This window comes from Salvelinus fontinalis, chromosome 10 (assembly GCF_029448725.1).
Source record: "Salvelinus fontinalis isolate EN_2023a chromosome 10, ASM2944872v1, whole genome shotgun sequence".
In the NCBI taxonomy this organism is placed as follows: domain Eukaryota; kingdom Metazoa; phylum Chordata; class Actinopteri; order Salmoniformes; family Salmonidae; genus Salvelinus; species Salvelinus fontinalis.
Genome location: NC_074674.1, coordinates 25,648,253 through 25,661,727, shown reverse-complemented (window position 1 = coordinate 25,661,727; position 13,475 = coordinate 25,648,253). Strand labels below are relative to the sequence as shown.

Below are 13,475 nucleotides of genomic sequence, written 5' to 3'. Positions count from 1 at the left end.
GTTCCTCTTCCTCTCCATCCATCTCTCTCTTCTACTATCCCTCTCTCAAACACACTCTATCCATCTTCCTCCTTTTTCCGTGTCCCCTTCTCCCATACACTACATGTCTCTCCAGTGTGGAGGTGTGCTTCACAGAGGTCAGCCTACACACTCTCCTCACCCTCTCTCCCCATGGCCCTTGGGGATAAGCCTGCCTAAATGTCATTTTATTTTTAACCCAAAACCTCCTTGAAATATCCCCCCAGCCATCCTCCTCATTATCTGCCTTGAGCCACCGCAGCGTACCGCATCACACCGCAAAATACTGATACCCGAAAACTTGATCAAAGCCAATAACGCAGATCTCTCTCCTCTTCTCCTCTCCTCTGCCTCTCTCCTCTCCTCTGCCTCTCTCCTCTTCTCCTCTGCCTCTCTCCTCTTCTCCTCTGCCTCTCTCCTCTTCTCCTCTGCCTCTCTCCTCTTCTCCTCTGCCTCTCTCCTCTTCTCCTCTGCCTCTCTCCTCTTCTCCTCTGCCTCTCTCCTCTTCTCCTCTGCCTCTCTCCTCTTCTCCTCTGCCTCTCTCCTCTTCTCCTCTGCCTCTCTCCTCTTCTCCTCTGCCTCTCTCCTCTTCTCCTCTGCCTCTCTCCTCTTCTCCTCTGCCTCTCTCCTCTTCTCCTCTGCCTCTCTCCTCTTCTCCTCTGCCTCTCTCCTCTTCTCCTCTGCCTCTCTCCTCTTCTCCTCTGCCTCTCTCCTCTTCTCCTCTGCCTCTCTCCTCTTCTCCTCTGCCTCTCTCCTCTTCTCCTCTGCCTCTCTCCTCTTCTCCTCTGCCTCTCTCCTCTTCTCCTCTGCCTCTCTCCTCCTATGCCGTGCGCTTGAGCTGTCTAGAGCAGGTTGGGAGGGGGGGGGGGGAACGTGGCTCTCTCGCTCGCTCCACGTGAGGGAAGCAAGGAAGAAGGAAGGAGAGGAAAATAAGTAGTCCTGTTTCACTATTAATTAGGACAGGGTAGGTTATAAATATGCTGTTAAGAGAAGACATTGTGTCCTGCTTAAGTCGAGGCTCCTGAGAGCTCATTTGACCCACTGTCGCCGGAGCTGAGTCTCTGCAGATACTGCGGCAAACTCTGACACACACACACACACTTATTCTTTTCATTCTCTCGCTCTCTAACACACATACACTTTCTTGTTCCACATATGAACACTTCCATACCCAAAGTCACCACTATTGCACACACCCAACCCACTGCCTCTCTCCTCACGATGGCGAAGTGGAAGTTTGATGTCCTGTGACGCTACATTGATTGATTGAGGCCCAGTTGTGATGTTGGATCCAGTGCCGGGCAGAAGACCTAATTTAACCAGACAGACACATACTGAAGTAATTAGAGGCACTTTCGTGCTGACAGTGGAGAAGGGCCAATTATGTTTTGTAAGCCAGGCAGGCAGGGCAGGGCGCCTGCTATCAGGCTGCATTGTGTTGTGTAACCAGCATCTTTTAATTAACAACGGAGTAAGTCTAAGGAAAGAACCACAACCAGAACCAGCTCACGGCGAGCAGTTCTCATGACCCGAGGACAGAGCGCTGACTTCAGAACTATGACTTCACCTTTTACCTGGGTCGGTCAAGTTCACACGCAAACACAAAATCATACAGACACACATACACACTCAACATTGATTGGAAACGCAGGCTGAATTTAGATAATGTCTCCCAGATCACCTTAAGCCTGTGGCTGCTCCTATTGATCCGTCGGCAGATGAACAAATACAGGAGGCGGCAATTGTGAATCCTCCTCTCTCTGTCTCTCCTTCCCTCTCGCTCTCTCTCCTTCCCTGTCTCTCTCCTTCCCTCCACTCTCTCTCTCTCTCTCCTTCCCTCATTCTCTCTCTCCTTCCCTCCTCTCTCTCTCTCTCTCTCTCTCTCTCTCTCTCTCTCTCTCTCTCTCTCTCTCTCTCTCTCTCTCTCTCTCTCTCTCTCTCTCTCTCTCTCCACAGCCCCCTCTGTCAGAGGGAAGAGTTCTGATTGGTTTGCATCAATCAATACGTTTGGCTTTTCTTGTACTGTTAAACTAGAAAATGCCCCAAGGTGCAGATGTATGTTTGTCGTTAACGTACCCCCTCCCCCCCTCCTTTCTTTCGCTAATCCCTCTTTCTCTCTCCTCCTCTCTACCCTAGCCACAGCTGCCAGAGGTCCCAGCGGCCCCCGTTGTCTCAGCCCCCTCTCCTCTGGCTTCTAGAGCACATGTGTACCCAGCTGATCAAAGACCACCTGACGTCAGCTCCTTCAAAAACAAAGAGCCCCCCTCCTCCTCTTCCACCCTCCTGCTACCCTCCTCCTCATCCTCCTCCACCTCCAGGCGACCGGAGAAGAACCGGGACAGAGAGAAGGGCGACAGAGAAAAGAAGAAGAAGAAACGCAAGAAGAGGTCACGGTCGAGATCGCGCTCTCGCTCCCGGCCTAAAACCAAGCACGCCCTGCCAAGCGCGTACAGAATGGTACGCAGGTCTAGGTGAGTGGTCCAACCTGTATTCCTCACAACAACCTGGTCCTATGACTCTCTCATCACAACCATGGCCTTTACAGTTGAATAGGTGTTGTCTTTACACATTGGGCAATAGAAGATGGCCTAAAGCTCAGATGTTTTAACAAAATTCATCAAAGAGAAAACTGCTCTATTTATGAACCTACAGTAGCTGGTGCCTACTGCCTAATGAAGCAAGTACCTTTCTGGCTGGCTGGCAGTATCAACTAGATGACTTTGTTGTGAAACTGAAAGTTTCATCCGTCTTCACTGCAACCTGTCGGCTTCCTCTCTCTGTAGTTTCCCGACGCCTCCACACGCTCTCCAAGTTTTTCATCTTGATTTTTTTCATCTCTCACTCTCTTTTTGAAAATCACGGCCAATTGGCATTATCAGCGGCTGGAGTTGCTGTAATTACGCCGGCCTCATGGTGTCATCCTGACGAGCCTTAATGTAATTTCACTGAGATTTAATCGTTTCTGCCCGAGGTTTTAAATCATTTACAGTATGTGAATTAAAGGGCTTAGATTGAGAAGGGGGCATCCGCTGAGCCTCGTGTCAGAGATTGCAATCCTCTAATGTGCAAGCATGCCAAATTTCCTCCATTTTCCTTCGTATTTTTTTGCAGAGCAAGTCAAATGAAGAAAAAAAAATCCGGGCTGCGGCGAAATTTGACTGGAAGAGTGAAATAGATCCCTGATAATGAGCAGTCACAGAATCAGTCAGCGTTTTTTTAGTGTTGGGAGGCTGGAAGAGGCAGTGAGCTCCTACTGTGTTTTTTTTTTTACAGCGTTGATGAAGATGCAGACTGCATCCCAAATCGATCCTATTCCCTACACAGTGCACTACTTTTGACCAGAGCCCTCTGGGTGGCACTCCATAGGGAATAGGGTGACGTTTGGGACACAACTGCCGTTTTGTAGAACGAGGAGCATCTGAAAGGTCTAATCTGGTTCTACAGAGGGGAACCTCGGAGGGTTGTGCAGACATCAGCCCTGCCAATCACTCCCCATTTCAATCCCCAGCGTTTTAAAGGTCTCCCTTACTAACCTTGAGAAAGAGGTAATGGAGCCTTCCTGCAGGTGGCTGGCTGACTGGCTGCTTGTCTGTGTTAGTGCATCCCAAATCGCTCCCTATTCCCTATGGCCGCTGGACAAAATTAGTGCACTATATAGGGAATAGGGTGCCATTGGAGACGCTGGCTCAATCTGTCTGGGTCTAACGACGGAATTAAACTGGCAGCTCACTGTGCTCGTGTCCCGGCTCCTCCTCACCAGTCTCTAGCAGCCCAATGGGCTCTCTCTCTCTCTGTCTCTCTCTGTCTCTCTCTGTCTCTCTCTGTCTCTCTCTGTCTCTCTCTGTCTCTCTGTCTCTGTTTCTCTGTCTCTGTTTCTCTGTCTCTCTCTCTCTCTCTCTCTCTCTCTCTCTCGCTCTCTCTCTCTCTGTCTCTGTTTCTCTGTCTCTCTCTCTCTCTCTCTCTCTCTCTCTCTGTCTCTCTGTCTCTCTCTCTGTCTCTGTCTGTCTGTCTGTCTGTCTGTCTGTCTCTGTCTGTCTGTCTGTCTGTCTGTCTGTCTGTCTGTCTGTCTGTCTGTCTGTCTGTCTGTCTCTCTCTCTCTCTCTCTCTCTCTGTCTCTGTGTGTGTCAGGGGAGGTTCCCCCTTGTTAACACATCAGCAGGACTGCTGCTCTCCATTAACTCAAGAGTTACTACTTTCCCACCGTCTCTCTGTCTTTTTCTGTCTTTCTCATTTCCTTCTCTGTCCATCATTTGCATCCTGTCTCACAGTATCAGGGTCAGCCCTCTGACGTTGTCTGTTGTCATTGACAGGCCTGTCATGCCCCCATCCTTAGCCCCTGCACCCCTGCTCCACCCCTGGGTGTTTAATTGGGGCCCCTGGCCCCAGGGGCCAGTGTGAGATCATTACCAGCAGAGTTTAGAGGCCCCCGTGGACCCATGAAGGGTCAACAACGTCTATACAGGACAGATAATGAGGGGGGGTGCAGGGAATGTCTACCTCGAATGTACAGTTGCCCTCAAATTGCGCCCTTCCTCTGACAACTTCCCTTTTGCTCACTTTGTCACTTATTCAGCCCCCGATAGCCAAGGATATGACCTGTCTGTTTGTGTTTATCCTTGGGCAAATTTGGCTTTTGTCCAACTGCAAAGTACTTTTTAAACGGCTCCATTAGATAGAATTTTCATTGGTGTGTGGCCAGTTTGTGCGTGTGCATTAAAAATGTGTGTATCTGTGTGAGTGTATCCAGACATGCACGTACGCTAGTGTTCTCAAATATACACTCATTTGTAGATGGTGGGGGGGGGGGGGGGGGGGGGGGGGGGGTGACATTTTAGATCAGGAGAAATTCAATTTAGTTTTTGTCACTTATTATTGCGAGAGTCATTTGGTGTCGTTATTGCCCTTGGCAGTGGGATGTGAAACGGCTGAATCACCATGGTAATGGCTGTCCTATATTATACAGAGCTATGGCCCGGGGAGGACAGACAGACAGGGGGATGAAGAGAGAGCGAGGGAGTGTGAGGGATGGGCCCGGCCTGTACACGGTTACATCTCGTTCATCTATCGGGGCTAATGTGGCGAGTATTGACCAGACCGGGGCAATGACTGCCACCCCAGTGAGTTAAACCACTCTGCAGACACTGACATTTACATAGTGGCCTTTACTACACATATAATGATCCGGGCTCTACCCCTCCTTACTTGTAGGATAAAAAGAAAAGGAGTGAGCTCAGCTGGCGCGACGGAGGGTAACATTTAACCACTTTTGAAGTGAAAAGTGCTCAACTCTACTTTATAAGTGGATAACTCTATTTCGCATCCCTTTCCTCTTTGCCCTCTATCTCACTACGTTAACTAAGAGCAGCACCGTGAACAGTACTTGGATTGGTAATGAAACTGAGAGGTGGCTACAGAGCAGTACTGGTCAGAGTGCTGGGGTGCACTGGGTGGCCAGGGAGCATGGGACGTGGGAGGACAGGTCAGCCCCAGAGACCAGCTGCCGGTTTAAAGGAGTATAAAAAGTTGGCAATTTCCCCTCTGTTTGAGTATTTCACACCCTTACTGGTTATTAGTTTCTCCTCAGTGCTCACCGCTAGAGAAAAGACAGAGTTTTGCCCCAGGCACTGCGGAATATACTGCATATTTAATTTCCTTGTGTTGTTTAGAGTTTTCTTCTCTCTCCTTCCTTCTCTCTCTGTGTGTCCTCTCTTCCCACCTCTCTCCTTCCTTCTCTCTGTGTCCTCTCTTCCCACCTCTCTCCTTACTTCTCTCTCTGTGTCCTCTCTTCCCACCTCTCTCCTTACTTCTCTCTGTGTGTCCTCTCTTCCCACCTCTCCTTCCTCTCTCTGTGTGTCCTCTCTTCCCACCTCTCTCCTTCCTTCTCTCTCTGTCCTCTCTTCCCACCTCTCTCCTTACTTCTCTCTCTGTGTCCTCTCTTCCCACCTCTCTCCTTACTTCTCTCTGTGTGTCCTCTCTTCCCACCTCTCCTTCCTCTCTCTGTGTGTCCTCTCTTCCCACCTCTCTCCTTCCTTCTCTCTCTGTGTGTCCTCTCTTCCCACCTCTCTCCTTCCTTCTCTCTCTGTCCTCTCTTCCCACCTCTCTCCTTCCTTCTCTCTCTGTCCCCTCTTCCCACCTCTCTCCTTCCTCTCTCTGTGTCCCCTCTTCCCACCTCTCTCCTTCCTTCTCTCTCTGTGTGTCCTCTCTTCCCACCTCTCTCCTTCCTTCTCTCTCTGTCCCCTCTTCTCACCTCTCTCCTTCCTTCTCTCTCTCTGTCCCCTCTTCCCACCTCTCTCCTTCCTTCTCTCTGTGTCCTCTCTTCCCACCTCTCTCCTTACTTCTCTCTGTGTGTCCTCTCTTCTCACCTCTCTCCTTCCTCTCTGTGTGTCCTCTCTTCCCACCTCTCTCCTTCCTTCTCTCTCTGTGTGTCCTCTCTTCCCACCTCTCCTTCCTTCTCTCTGTGTCCCCTCTTCTCACCTCTCTCCTTCCTCTCTCTGTGTCCTCTCTTCCCACCTCTCTCCTTCCTTCTCTCTGTGTCCTCTCTTCCCACCTCTCTCCTTACTTCTCTCTCTCTGTCCCCTCTTCTCACCTCTCTCCTTCCTTCTCTCTGTGTGTCCCCTCTTCCCACCTCTCCTTCCTTCTCTCTCTGTCCCCTCTTCCCACCTCTCTCCTTCTCTCTCTGTGTCCTCTCTTCTCACCTCTCTCCTTCCTTCTCTCTGTGTCCCCTCTTCTCACCTCTCTCCTTCCTCTCTCTGTGTGTCCTCTCTTCTCACCTCTCTCCTTCCTTCTCTCTCTGTCCCCTCTTCTCACCTCTCCTTCCTTCTCTCTCTGTGTGTCCTCTCTTCCCACCTCTCCTTCCTTCTCTCTGTGTCCCCTCTTCTCACCTCTCTCCTTCCTCTCTCTGTGTGTCCTCTCTTCTCACCTCTCTCCTTCCTTCTCTCTGTGTCCCCTCTTCTCACCTCTCCTTCCTTCTCTCTCTGTGTGTCCTCTCTTCCCACCTCTCCTTCCTACTCTCTCTGTGTGTCCCCTCTTCCCACCTCTCTCCTTCCTTCTCTCTCTGTCCCCTCTTCTCACCTCTCTCCTTCCTTCTCTCTGTGTCCCCTCTTCCCACCTCTCTCCTTCCTTCTCTCTCTGTGTCCTCTCTTCCCACCTCTCTCCTTCCTTCTCTCTCTGTGTCCCCTCTTCCCACCTCTCTCCTTCCTTCTCTCTCTGTGTGTCCCCTCTTCCCACCTCTCCTTCCTTCTCTCTCTGTCCCCTCTTTCCACCTCTCTCCTTCCTTCTCTCTGTGTCCCCTCTTCCCACCTCTCCTTCCTTCTCTCTCTGTGTCCCCTCTTTCCACCTCTCTCCTTCCTTCTCTCTCTGTCCCCTCTTTCCACCTCTCTCCTTCCTTCTCTCTCTGTCCCCTCTTCCCACCTCTCTCCTTCCTCTCTCTGTGTGTCCTCTCTTCTCACCTCTCTCCTTCCTTCTCTCTGTGTCCCCTCTTCTCACCTCTCCTTCCTTCTCTCTCTGTGTGTCCTCTCTTCCCACCTCTCTCCTTACTTCTCTCTGTGTGTCCTCTCTTCTCACCTCTCTCCTTCCTCTCTGTGTGTCCTCTCTTCCCACCTCTCTCCTTCCTACTCTCTCTGTGTGTCCCCTCTTCCCACCTCTCTCCTTCCTTCTCTCTCTGTCCCCTCTTCCCACCTCTCTCCTTCTCTCTCTGTGTCCTCTCTTCTCACCTCTCTCCTTCCTTCTCTCTGTGTCCCCTCTTCCCACCTCTCTCCTTCCTTCTCTCTCTCTGTCCCCTCTTCTCACCTCTCTCCTTCCTTCTCTCTCTGTCCCCTCTTCCCACCTCTCTCCTTCCTTCTCTCTCTGTCCCCTCTTCTCACCTCTCTCCTTCCTTCTCTCTCTGTCCCCTCTTTCCACCTCTCTCCTTCCTTCTCTCTCTGTCCCCTCTTCCCACCTCTCTCCTTCCTTCTCTCTCTGTCCCCTCTTCCCACCTCTCTCCTTCCTTCTCTCTCTGTCCCCTCTTCTCACCTCTCTCCTTCCTTCTCTCTCTGTCCCCTCTTTCCACCTCTCTCCTTCCTTCTCTCTCTGTCCCCTCTTTCCACCTCTCTCCTTCCTTCTCTCTCTGTCCCCTCTTTCCACCTCTCTCCTTCCTTCTCTCTCTGTCCCCTCTTCTCACCTCTCTCCTTCCTTCTCTCTGTGTCCCCTCTTCCCACCTCTCTCCTTCCTTCTCTCTCTGTCCCCTCTTTCCACCTCTCTCCTTCCTTCTCTCTCTGTCCCCTCTTTCCACCTCTCTCCTTCCTTCTCTCTCTGTCCCCTCTTCTCACCTCTCTCCTTCCTTCTCTCTCTGTCCCCTCTTCCCACCTCTCTCCTTCCTTCTCTCTCTGTCCCCTCTTCTCACCTCTCTCCTTCCTTCTCTCTGTGTCCCCTCTTCCCACCTCTCTCCTTCCTTCTCTCTCTGTGTCCTCTCTTCCCACCTCTCTCCTTCCTTCTCTCTCTGTGTCCCCTCTTCCCACCTCTCTCCTTCCTTCTCTCTCTGTGTGTCCCCTCTTCCCACCTCTCCTTCCTTCTCTCTCTGTCCCCTCTTTCCACCTCTCTCCTTCCTTCTCTCTGTGTCCCCTCTTCCCACCTCTCCTTCCTTCTCTCTCTGTGTCCCCTCTTTCCACCTCTCTCCTTCCTTCTCTCTCTGTCCCCTCTTTCCACCTCTCTCCTTCCTTCTCTCTCTGTCCCCTCTTCTCACCTCTCTCCTTCCTTCTCTCTCTGTCCCCTCTTCCCACCTCTCTCCTTCCTTCTCTCTGTGTCCTCTCTTTCCACCTCTCTCCTTCCTTCTCTCTGTGTGTCCCCTCTTCCCACCTCTCCTTCCTTCTCTCTCTGTGTGTCCTCTCTTTCCACCTCTCTCCTTCCTTCTCTCTGTGTGTCCCCTCTTCCCACCTCTCCTTCCTTCTCTCTCTGTCCCCTCTTCCCACCTCTCTCCTTCCTTCTCTCTCTGTCCCCTCTTTCCACCTCTCTCCTTCCTTCTCTCTGTGTGTCCCCTCTTCCCACCTCTCCTTCCTTCTCTCTCTGTCCCCTCTTCCCACCTCTCTCCTTCTCTCTCTGTGTCCTCTCTTCTCACCTCTCTCCTTCCTTCTCTCTGTGTCCCCTCTTCTCACCTCTCTCCTTCCTCTCTCTGTGTGTCCTCTCTTCTCACCTCTCTCCTTCCTTCTCTCTCTGTCCCCTCTTCTCACCTCTCCTTCCTTCTCTCTCTGTGTGTCCTCTCTTCCCACCTCTCCTTCCTTCTCTCTGTGTCCCCTCTTCTCACCTCTCTCCTTCCTCTCTCTGTGTGTCCTCTCTTCTCACCTCTCTCCTTCCTTCTCTCTGTGTCCCCTCTTCTCACCTCTCCTTCCTTCTCTCTCTGTGTGTCCTCTCTTCCCACCTCTCCTTCCTACTCTCTCTGTGTGTCCCCTCTTCCCACCTCTCTCCTTCCTTCTCTCTCTGTCCCCTCTTCTCACCTCTCTCCTTCCTTCTCTCTGTGTCCCCTCTTCCCACCTCTCTCCTTCCTTCTCTCTCTGTGTCCTCTCTTCCCACCTCTCTCCTTCCTTCTCTCTCTGTGTCCCCTCTTCCCACCTCTCTCCTTCCTTCTCTCTCTGTGTGTCCCCTCTTCCCACCTCTCCTTCCTTCTCTCTCTGTCCCCTCTTTCCACCTCTCTCCTTCCTTCTCTCTGTGTCCCCTCTTCCCACCTCTCCTTCCTTCTCTCTCTGTGTCCCCTCTTTCCACCTCTCTCCTTCCTTCTCTCTCTGTCCCCTCTTTCCACCTCTCTCCTTCCTTCTCTCTCTGTCCCCTCTTCCCACCTCTCTCCTTCCTCTCTCTGTGTGTCCTCTCTTCTCACCTCTCTCCTTCCTTCTCTCTGTGTCCCCTCTTCTCACCTCTCCTTCCTTCTCTCTCTGTGTGTCCTCTCTTCCCACCTCTCTCCTTACTTCTCTCTGTGTGTCCTCTCTTCTCACCTCTCTCCTTCCTCTCTGTGTGTCCTCTCTTCCCACCTCTCTCCTTCCTACTCTCTCTGTGTGTCCCCTCTTCCCACCTCTCTCCTTCCTTCTCTCTCTGTCCCCTCTTCCCACCTCTCTCCTTCTCTCTCTGTGTCCTCTCTTCTCACCTCTCTCCTTCCTTCTCTCTGTGTCCCCTCTTCCCACCTCTCTCCTTCCTTCTCTCTCTCTGTCCCCTCTTCTCACCTCTCTCCTTCCTTCTCTCTCTGTCCCCTCTTCCCACCTCTCTCCTTCCTTCTCTCTCTGTCCCCTCTTCTCACCTCTCTCCTTCCTTCTCTCTCTGTCCCCTCTTTCCACCTCTCTCCTTCCTTCTCTCTCTGTCCCCTCTTCCCACCTCTCTCCTTCCTTCTCTCTCTGTCCCCTCTTCCCACCTCTCTCCTTCCTTCTCTCTCTGTCCCCTCTTCTCACCTCTCTCCTTCCTTCTCTCTCTGTCCCCTCTTTCCACCTCTCTCCTTCCTTCTCTCTCTGTCCCCTCTTTCCACCTCTCTCCTTCCTTCTCTCTCTGTCCCCTCTTTCCACCTCTCTCCTTCCTTCTCTCTCTGTCCCCTCTTCTCACCTCTCTCCTTCCTTCTCTCTGTGTCCCCTCTTCCCACCTCTCTCCTTCCTTCTCTCTCTGTCCCCTCTTTCCACCTCTCTCCTTCCTTCTCTCTCTGTCCCCTCTTTCCACCTCTCTCCTTCCTTCTCTCTCTGTCCCCTCTTCTCACCTCTCTCCTTCCTTCTCTCTCTGTCCCCTCTTCCCACCTCTCTCCTTCCTTCTCTCTCTGTCCCCTCTTTCCACCTCTCTCCTTCCTTCTCTCTCTGTCCCCTCTTCTCACCTCTCTCCTTCCTTCTCTCTCTGTCCCCTCTTCCCACCTCTCTCCTTCCTTCTCTCTGTGTCCTCTCTTTCCACCTCTCTCCTTCCTTCTCTCTGTGTGTCCCCTCTTCCCACCTCTCCTTCCTTCTCTCTCTGTGTGTCCTCTCTTTCCACCTCTCTCCTTCCTTCTCTCTGTGTGTCCCCTCTTCCCACCTCTCCTTCCTTCTCTCTCTGTCCCCTCTTCCCACCTCTCTCCTTCCTTCTCTCTCTGTCCCCTCTTTCCACCTCTCTCCTTCCTTCTCTCTCTGTCCCCTCTTTCCACCTCTCTCCTTCCTTCTCTCTCTGTCCCCTCTTCTCACCTCTCTCCTTCCTTCTCTCTGTGTCCCCTCTTCTCACCTCTCTCCTTCCTTCTCTCTGTGTCCCCTCTTCCCACCTCTCTCCTTCCTTCTCTCTCTGTCCCCTCTTTCCACCTCTCTCCTTCCTTCTCTCTCTGTCCCCTCTTTCCACCTCTCTCCTTCCTTCTCTCTCTGTCCCCTCTTCTCACCTCTCTCCTTCCTTCTCTCTCTGTCCCCTCTTCCCACCTCTCTCCTTCCTTCTCTCTCTGTGTCCTCTCTTTCCACCTCTCTCCTTCCTTCTCTCTCTGTCCCCTCTTCCCACCTCTCTCTTTCCTCTCTCTGTGTGTCCTCTCTTCCCACCTCTCTCCTTCCTTCTCTCTGTGTCCCCTCTTCTCACCTCTCCTTCCTTCTCTCTCTGTGTCCTCTCTTCTCACCTCTCTCCTTCCTTCTCTCTGTGTCCCCTCTTCTCACCTCTCCTTCCTTCTCTCTGTGTCCCCTCTTCCCACCTCTCTCCTTCCTTCTCTCTCTGTCCCCTCTTCTCACCTCTCTCCTTCCTTCTCTCTCTGTCCCCTCTTCCCACCTCTCTCCTTCCTTCTCTCTGTGTCCCCTCTTCTCACCTCTCTCCTTCCTTCTCTCTCTGTCCCCTCTTCCCACCTCTCTCCTTCCTTCTCTCTCTGTCCCCTCTTCCCACCTCTCTCCTTCCTTCTCTCTCTGTCCCCTCTTCTCACCTCTCTCCTTCCTTCTCTCTCTGTCCCCTCTTCCCACCTCTCTCCTTCCTTCTCTCTGTGTCCCCTCTTCCCACCTCTCTCCTTCCTTCTCTCTCTGTGTGTCCTCTCTTCCCACCTCTCTCCTTCCTTCTCTCTCTGTCCCCTCTTCTCACCTCTCTCCTTCCTTCTCTCTCTCTGTCCCCTCTTCCCACCTCTCTCCTTCCTTCTCTCTGTGTCCTCTCTTCCCACCTCTCTCCTTACTTCTCTCTGTGTGTCCTCTCTTCTCACCTCTCTCCTTCCTCTCTGTGTGTCCTCTCTTCCCACCTCTCTCCTTCCTTCTCTCTCTGTGTGTCCTCTCTTCCCACCTCTCCTTCCTTCTCTCTGTGTCCCCTCTTCTCACCTCTCTCCTTCCTCTCTCTGTGTCCTCTCTTCCCACCTCTCTCCTTCCTTCTCTCTGTGTCCTCTCTTCCCACCTCTCTCCTTACTTCTCTCTCTCTGTCCCCTCTTCTCACCTCTCTCCTTCCTTCTCTCTGTGTGTCCCCTCTTCCCACCTCTCCTTCCTTCTCTCTCTGTCCCCTCTTCCCACCTCTCTCCTTCTCTCTCTGTGTCCTCTCTTCTCACCTCTCTCCTTCCTTCTCTCTGTGTCCCCTCTTCTCACCTCTCTCCTTCCTCTCTCTGTGTGTCCTCTCTTCTCACCTCTCTCCTTCCTTCTCTCTCTGTCCCCTCTTCTCACCTCTCCTTCCTTCTCTCTCTGTGTGTCCTCTCTTCCCACCTCTCCTTCCTTCTCTCTGTGTCCCCTCTTCTCACCTCTCTCCTTCCTCTCTCTGTGTGTCCTCTCTTCTCACCTCTCTCCTTCCTTCTCTCTGTGTCCCCTCTTCTCACCTCTCCTTCCTTCTCTCTCTGTGTGTCCTCTCTTCCCACCTCTCCTTCCTACTCTCTCTGTGTGTCCCCTCTTCCCACCTCTCTCCTTCCTTCTCTCTCTGTCCCCTCTTCTCACCTCTCTCCTTCCTTCTCTCTGTGTCCCCTCTTCCCACCTCTCTCCTTCCTTCTCTCTCTGTGTCCTCTCTTCCCACCTCTCTCCTTCCTTCTCTCTCTGTGTCCCCTCTTCCCACCTCTCTCCTTCCTTCTCTCTCTGTGTGTCCCCTCTTCCCACCTCTCCTTCCTTCTCTCTCTGTCCCCTCTTTCCACCTCTCTCCTTCCTTCTCTCTGTGTCCCCTCTTCCCACCTCTCCTTCCTTCTCTCTCTGTGTCCCCTCTTTCCACCTCTCTCCTTCCTTCTCTCTCTGTGTCCCCTCTTTCCACCTCTCTCCTTCCTTCTCTCTCTGTCCCCTCTTCCCACCTCTCTCCTTCCTCTCTCTGTGTGTCCTCTCTTCTCACCTCTCTCCTTCCTTCTCTCTGTGTCCCCTCTTCTCACCTCTCCTTCCTTCTCTCTCTGTGTGTCCTCTCTTCCCACCTCTCTCCTTACTTCTCTCTGTGTGTCCTCTCTTCTCACCTCTCTCCTTCCTCTCTGTGTGTCCTCTCTTCCCACCTCTCTCCTTCCTACTCTCTCTGTGTGTCCCCTCTTCCCACCTCTCTCCTTCCTTCTCTCTCTGTCCCCTCTTCCCACCTCTCTCCTTCCTTCTCTC

At 52.5% G+C, this 13,475-nt stretch overlaps 1 protein-coding gene across 2 annotated transcripts in view; it reads left to right on the top strand.

Moving 5' to 3' along the window:
• The window catches only part of LOC129863876 (splicing factor, suppressor of white-apricot homolog), a 154,563-nt gene that overhangs the window by 113,784 nt on the left and 27,304 nt on the right, over positions 1-13,475 (top strand). For both annotated transcript variants that reach the window (XM_055936230.1, XM_055936229.1), the window contains exon 14: positions 2,155-2,489. In XM_055936230.1, coding sequence (XP_055792205.1) covers positions 2,155-2,489 — 335 coding nt within the window. The remainder of the gene's footprint in view (positions 1-2,154; positions 2,490-13,475) is intronic.